General features: G+C 40.6%; 1 protein-coding gene across 1 annotated transcript in view; it reads right to left on the bottom strand.

Moving 5' to 3' along the window:
- The window catches only part of LOC101619691 (60S ribosomal protein L21-like), a 27,897-nt gene extending 20,280 nt beyond the window's left edge, over positions 1-7,617 (bottom strand). Inside the window, 3 exon segments of the mRNA XM_012726763.1 lie at positions 4,217-4,244; positions 7,200-7,281; positions 7,284-7,617. Of these exon segments, the coding sequence (XP_012582217.1) occupies positions 4,217-4,244; positions 7,200-7,281; positions 7,284-7,617 (444 nt within the window).
- Between the last annotated feature and the right edge of the window lie 309 nt (positions 7,618-7,926).

Genomic DNA, 7,926 nt, shown 5'->3' with positions numbered 1-7,926 from the left:
CTCAGCAGTGTACTTCATCAGTCTGCCTGTCCTGCTCCCCACTCTGTCTCTGGTGAATCCTCTCACCACCCCTGTTCCTCTGGCCTGTACCCAAGTTCTGTATGCATAAATAAATAAATCTTTTAAAAAATAAGAAAGCAATGATTCATTTCTCTAATAAATTCTTTAGATAATTTTGTCCAGTGTTTTCAATCTTTTCTGGTATGTTTTCACTGTCTGATGGAATTCACACAAGGCAACACAAATCAATTTCCCAGATGAGTTTCCTATACCTTCTATTGTTTTAATTAGCCAACAGTTTTATTTCTTAAATTCTTAGATTTGTGTTCAATTAGAATACATTCAATTATAATGACTATAGAAGTACAAATCCCCTTTGGTTTTATATATTAAGTGATTTCTAAACACATAATTAACATGGTATCATTTCACTTCCAGTGATCCCCCAAAAGGGAAAGCACTTGAATACTTTCCATCTCTAAAATACAAATGACCTCAATCATCATGAAGCTTGTATTTTATAAAGAAAAACTTACAAATTTGAATATGTGAATTTAAAAATTTCAATTAAAAAATTTCAATTTTATTTACTATGAAATGCTGATGTAAAGCATTTTTCCTCATGGTAGAAAATTTGTCATGATGAACTTTGTCTAGCAATATCTAGAACATTGACTAAGAAAGTGGAGAGTAGATTCTTCTTTACCCTATTTCTCCGTCTCCAAAATAGGTGCTACTGCAGGATCTCTAATCATTATCAGATACTCATGATTAGCTACCGGTTGGCTACAGACAGTGTTTGTGTCTCCCAGTCATATGTTGAATCCAAATCAGCAAAGCTGATGCCATTGGCTCCTCTGGGAGGAAGTCCCCACCAATAAGACTAGTGCCCATAAAAGAGAACCCAGAACGGATGATCTCTTGCCCTTCCACTCCGAGATGACACATTGAAGAGGGCTGTCTTTGAACCTGATAGTTAACTTCTAAGAGACACTGAATCTTCCAGGCTCTGGATCTTGGACTTCCCAGCCTCCAGAATAATAAGAAATAAATTGTCTATAAGCAGGAAATCCACATTATGTTGTTACAGGAGCCTGAACGGACTTCTCAGAGTTCTAAAAGGAACCTCCTTAGAGATGAGCTAGCAAGGGACCTTCCAGAATAGAAGTGTAAATTGCTCAGTGCTATGTACTAATGGGGTACAGTTACATCAGCATGGGGGAGTCTTAAGGTTATGTGATGAAATAGAGTATGAAATACTTTAAAGATCTCCCGGCCAAGAGCATTGTCCAAGAATATGAAATTTTGATTGCAATTGTTAATGCAAAGGCATGCAACGAATAGAAAGTCCAATGTGGTGTCACACAGATGCAATTTGAGAATTAATGCTTCCTTTGTATACCCTTAGTGTATATTTGTATCCCTTCTATATGTGGAACTTAATTAGAAAAAGCTTTACAACTTCACAGGTTATAGAAAGCAGTGTCAATAGAACTAGACTAAGGTACTGTAATCAAAAGGGCTTTAATATTATATATATTTCAAATATCTATGTCTCTCTTTATAGACACATAATTACTTAACAATTACATAAGAACTTTTGAAATTGAATGTAATTTTCATAAATTTGGGGCTCTGATATTTTCATATGACTGAAACAACAAAATTTGGGGGGAGGGATCTGCAAACATACATGTTAGAGGGAAAAAATATTAATATGGAAAGTCAATGCTTTTTTAAATAATTCTGTCCGTTACCGTTTTTGAATAAGAGGGAAAATATTATTCATCTGTATTCCTTTCAAACAAGAAACAATGAAGAATTCCAGGAAGAACACTGAAATCAGAAATGTAATTTTATTTAGCAATTCTTTTCTAGCTTACTAGACTTGTCATTTTCCAAATTAAGACAGAAGATGCAATGGAGGAATTCCCTTTAAACATTAAGTGAGAACTGGCAGAGAAATGGCAGTGAAACTACTAAGAGATTGCTTTTTGTTTTCCTGCAAGTTTCTTTTTGAGAACAATTTTAGAAACAACTGATTTGAAATATTAAAACATATCCTAATATACTTATCTGGTTCTGTATGATCCAATTTGCTTTGGTAAAATTTGAAAAATGCAACCCATGACTTACTAAACATCAATCACTCTTCTCCAACCACTGCTTAAACCAATTTGGTTGACTCAAAATATTCATTGTTCATCTTGCTATTCATTATTTATTCATAAACCCTTATTAATAATACATTGCCATAAATGACAAATATCAAAGTTAACACTCTTATGACTGTCTTGTGACATTTTCACTTCGAGTACCTAACTAAAAACAAACTAAAGCTTAAGGACGAAAGTTCACTGGGAAAAAACAAGGAACACACCACCCTCCTAAAGACAAGTTTGTTTATTCTTAGAACACAATGAAGCTAAATAATCTACTGAGTCAGTGCAGCTCTGAGTACTTGTAAGCCTCCCTACTTCTGCTCAGCAGCTTCCTTTTGTTGATCTCTAAAACAAAAGCATTGAAAACCTGCCTTGCAAAACCACCCTAACACATTTTATTCTGCAATTATCTTTGTGGGGGTTGAGTCATAAATAGATAAACTTAAACCAAATAATGATGCCTTCATATACTTTACCAACTTTTTTTTTTTGGTGAACACTATTTAAAAATGCAGTCAGCTTGAATGAACTAAAGATAAATGGATTCCCACGTAGACAATGAATCATGAGCAGTTTTCAAGACAAAGAAAGGTCAGGTGAGGTGATCAAGGGTTGAGATGCCAAACGTTCACTGTGAAAAAGAAAAGAAAGGTAGCAGGATAGTAAGAAAGACCTCGGTTTGGGAACTGGGCACCAACCTGGGTTTCAGTCTGTTCTTCTGAGCATCAATCTAAGAAAGGAGGATAATTCTATCATTTATATAAGTCAATATGCCCTATCGTACTGTATCACAGGTGTTTTAAATAGTGGTGAACATTATTAGGAAGGAAAAATGTAAACTACTTTCATTTCATGCCCACTGCCAAGCACATTAGTTTCAAGCCCACATAACCCATACTTCGTAGGCTGCAGTCACCCGGCAGGAGACAATCAAGGGATAATGATTTCAAAGACCATAAAAATAGCCTCTGGTTTTCAGCTTCTCCCAGTAGAAACTCCAGCTTCTCTCTCTCCTCAGCAGGGTCCCTGGGGGCTCCTGTCACCTCTCAGCCATGGGGTTCCACCAAGCCAGTTTGCTCCACACTTGCCTGTGTGGGTGCGGGGCTGTTGCTCCCGTGATGTGGACCAGGTTCCCCCACTGAGGCTGGGTCTCTCTGATCACTACCAGTCTCTCCCCTCTCCCCACTTTCTGGCTGCTGATGTGGACTTCCTCACCCCAACACTGCCATGCTATCCCCATCAGTGAAAAGACATTTGCCACCTATGCAGAGGGATGCCCTCAGTTTCCACAGTGCACCGGCTGCTTTTGCTCTTCAGTCCTCCCATCAGTCTGTTGTTTTGTTTCTGAGGATGAATGCAGGCCCTCACCACACTGCTCCCTGCCACCACAAACAGCATCCAAGGTACTATCAAGGGTCAGCAGGTCCCTGGCCTCAGGGTGAGGCAAATCTATGGCTTGGGGGAGAGGGCCTAAGTATTATGAGGGCACCAGGGAGAAAGCGCAGGCCTGGGACCAGCTGCTAAGGACTCTGGAGGGTGGAATCTCCCAGGAGGAGCCCAAACTTCAGGTCCCGGGTTTTTTCTGTAGTTTTCTGGCTTGCCAGGCATTGTCAGTATATTCGGATATCTGTGTATTCTAAATCCTGCTCTGACAGGGAGCTGGGGACAGGATTAAACATGGTTAAGGGCAGCCCGGTAGGTTTGGGCTAGTGGGTTTGTGTCACACAGGCACTGATCCCCGTCTGACCCACACACAGTTCCCACCTCTGGCCATGCCAAAGGCCTTCATATTATTAAACATTAACAGCCCCTTCCAGATATAACTATCCAGAAAAGCCTTTATCTTTCTGGTCTACCCTTTTTTTTTTTTTTTTAATTTTTTTTTTTTTTTGTAAATACTGAACTGGGGTACAGGCCAGAGGATTCACCAGGGGCAGAGTGGGGAGCAGAATAGGCAGATTGATGAAGTACACTGCTGAGGGGAAGAGCGGGCGGGTCAGAAGAGGTCTGCCACGCCATGTGGATCTCCTCCAGGGCAGGCGGGAATCGAACTCATGCGGAAGTGGCTTAAGCTTCTTAGTGCTGTGCTTTAACCCGCTGCGCTACCAGGGAGGGCCCTCTGGTCTACACTCTTGGGCTACACTCTCTGATCTGCAGTATTTCTACCCACAAGTCCTTGTTCAAGGCGCCATTACTACCAAATATCTATGAGAATAATGTTGTTTCCCAGTTGTAAACATCAGGCTCTGGTCTGGCTCCATTGGCAATGGGTGACAGGTGTCATACGAGCTGGTCCACAACACCTCACTAGTATCAGCTCTTCCTTTGTTCCTGATTTGGGCAAGCACAAAGATCCCCATTGGGGATTAGTATGCATCTCTTCCTTCTGGACTGACTGGGAAAAGGTGTTCTCCCCACTGTCTCTGGGTTGATGGCCCACTTTGTCCTATCCTGGTAATTGGACACTTAGCTAGAGTTCCAATTCCTGAATCCCATTAAAAAAATTTATTTATTTGTGCATACAGAACTGGGTATGCATACAGAACAGGCCAGAGGGGCAGGGGTGGTGAGAGGATTCACCAGAGATAGAGTGCGAAGCAGAACAGGCTGATCTACAAAATACACTTCTGAGGGGAGCAGCGGGCAGGTCAGGAGAGGTCTGCCGCGCCATATGGGTCACTGCTGGGGTGGGGGATTGAACCTGCACTGAGGTGGCTGCGGCTAGCTTGCAGTGCTGCATCCTTACCTGTTGTGCCAATAGGGAGGGCCCCTGAGTCCAATTTTAATTTGACCTGTATAAGAAAGGTGGAGAAGTGTTGGTCCTGGTCTGGCAACTTCAGAATATACTAGAGTCTGACTAGAAATTAACTGGCTTCCCTAATCCCTCCATGCCCCGTGTTCTGCCTGCACTCTCCAGTCAGGCCTGGGGTCACCTTGCCCTGCCCCCTGTAGCTATTGGGACACAGCGCCCCAGCTCAGTCTGCACCAGGCTTCAAGTGACAGGATATGCTTAACCCTGTGCTTCCTCTCACTCCAAAGAATCCCTGGGGCCAGCTCCTAGAGCCAACACCAAACACTCAGGGTCTGCAGACCTCTTGAGGAGGGACAATGCCACCTCAGCCTCCTATCTCATTCGGAAGCCAGAGAACTATGGCTCATCAGTGAAGCCTGTGATGGTCCCCTCCCTGCTCAGACATCCTCCCCTTCTTTCCAATAGCCTATGTATGCTTTCACAAAGTTCACCTGCTTTTAGATAAAATCACTTATTTATTTATTTATTTAGTACTGAAATAATATTGGTTTGTAACTTAATACAGGTTTCATGGAGACAGTCATCTGAATTTGAAAATTGGCTTCTACAGTATGTCAAAAAAATCTGATCCTATATTTTATTACTCCTAGATTCATGTATGTATTTTAGAATATGGAACCTCAGAAAAACTGGATCTCTGGGCTATGTGACAAAGAACAGAATTCAGTCCACAGCCTCTGAGGGAACACAACGCACAGCGAAGTGTCAGCCAGTGTTACTGCTACACTCATGCAAGTCTACTGGCAGCACCTGTCAACTCACACCATCGTCTTTCTCTTTGTTCTTCATGTTACTGAGCTGTCCTTTGATATACGTCTCTATCTGCATATATAGCTACGTTCATGCTAATCAGTTTCACACATAAGCACTCACAGATTAGGTCTATGTTCAAGGTATGTTATTCTGTAAAGTGCCTGTCACAATGACATTTGTGCGCTTAGACTTTTGTAACTAATGTATTTTTGTTAAAACGATTATCCTAAAATTAAAGTGGGAAGGTAAATTAAAGGTGTTATTAGTCATTGTGGATCAGTATTATGCTATACATAAAATTGTAAAGATAATGGGTAGGAAAGAGCTTTGTAAGGTACTATTCAATTTATTATTTCAGTTATTTCTACGTTATTGCATTTTTATAAATGTGCCAGTTAAAATAAGAAAGGTATATTGTCCTTTATATTATAATTATGCTTTTAACTAGAAGCAAGCCACTCTTAACCAAGCTTCCATTATTTCCTTTATAGCTATTTATTTTCTTTATCCTATAATAACTGTGAACTTCCAGAATAATAGTCATAGAATCATACACCTAAAAAGAGACTATAGCGTTCTTACCCATTTCTCTGACTTCCAACATAGTTGTCCTTAAACTCATGCAGATAGATGAAGACATACACAATTGAAAAAATACATAAAGCGAATGTTTTACTGATTAAAAAAGACAAGATACACCTTTTTTAAATGAAGTCGTTTCTCTTCCCTTCATTCAATATCAAATACTTCTGATTTAGCAGTGCAAATACTGAATGTTCAAGGGCAAAACAAAACAAACAAAACTATATTTCCTTTGCCAGTTCTTGCCATAAAAAGTACAGAGTGTGCTATTAGTAATGAATTTTCTCTCCCCTTTCACCCTGCTTACTTCTGTCTGCAACCATGACATTTATAAAAAACGTCTTTAGAAAAATGTTCAAAAGAACAAAACAAGACTTTTAAAGAAAAAATGGCCATTTTCTTTTTCAGTTTGTGAATGGAAGTGACATTACAACACGGAATGACTCTGCTGTAGGGAGTGACACCTTCTCAGCTGTCTTAGTGCCCCAAAGGCACACAGCCCTCCAGCACAGCCCACGTACCCCTCCCCCGTGGCTCAAATGATCGTTTTCTGTATTGTTCTCCTTTAGTTACTAGAACATATACTGCTCTTTCAAAAACTACAATCATAATTTTAGCTTTTTAAAGGTAGTGTTACACCACAGGTATTTTCAAATTCTGAAGCGCTACCTTTAATTTCAATAAATTAGTAGTGTTTTTTTCCTATTGCCATGGGGTAAAACAATGTGACTGCAGTGCAAGTTACTTCAATAAGGTAAATGTTAAGTATGTTTGATTGCACCATTTTCTTTTCTTTTGTCTTCTTTTCTTGTTTTTCTTAATAATTCAGAGGTCTCCCCTCCACACCTATTAGGCCAGGAGTTCACAGGGATGAGTTCCAGCTGCTGCGCCCCTTTCCATGGGATCTCACAGCATATGTGTCTCTGGGTGGAACAGGCGGGCGCTTCAGAGGAACCCAAGTACCTTTCTCTCCCTCTTTTGATCATCTTCCTTCACACGTTTCAGGCTCTCTCTGCTCTTAGAGAGCTTAGTATGCGCTCTACCAACATGAATTCTCTTGGCAAGAATCTTGCCCTTTCCTTGTTTGTTTCCAACAACACCCATTGCATGCTGGGTAACAGAGCCTCCAGTATTACCATGGTAACGGGTAGGCATTCCTTTTTGAACAGGGCCTACTCCCTTGATGTCTACAAGCTCACCTTTCTCATAGATTCGTAGGCCTGTGGCCAAAGGAGCACCTCCATCCCCGTGTTCCCTGAAAGGCCTAGAGAGCTGGGGGCCTCTTCTCTCCCCTTGAGTGTAGGTCATCTTGGCAACTTACAGGAAGATGTAGGCTCCTGCTGAAAAGCTACATTTCCCTTAATTGTTAGAAATGGCTAATCTAAATTTCCAAAAGTTAACATTTTTCAGGACTTGATCTGTAATTTCAAAGTACTCTTCCAAATGACTCTCCTAATGTCTTTCCTACCATGCATGAAAACTCTAGCAGTGAATGTCTCAGAGATTCTAATTTGCACTAAATTTGGAATAGGTGTGTTTGCTGTAATTAATCTTTTGGGAAGCAAATAAAAAGGGGGGTCAACTCAGCCGATGCATACATCAACTATAAATAAAACT

Source organism: Condylura cristata, unplaced genomic scaffold (genome assembly GCF_000260355.1).
Source record: "Condylura cristata isolate star-nosed mole 26May11 unplaced genomic scaffold, ConCri1.0 scaffold00018, whole genome shotgun sequence".
NCBI classification, from domain to species: Eukaryota; Metazoa; Chordata; class Mammalia; order Eulipotyphla; family Talpidae; genus Condylura; species Condylura cristata.
The sequence above is the reverse complement of the archived record's forward strand: the minus strand, read 5'-3'. Positions and strand labels throughout refer to the sequence as shown.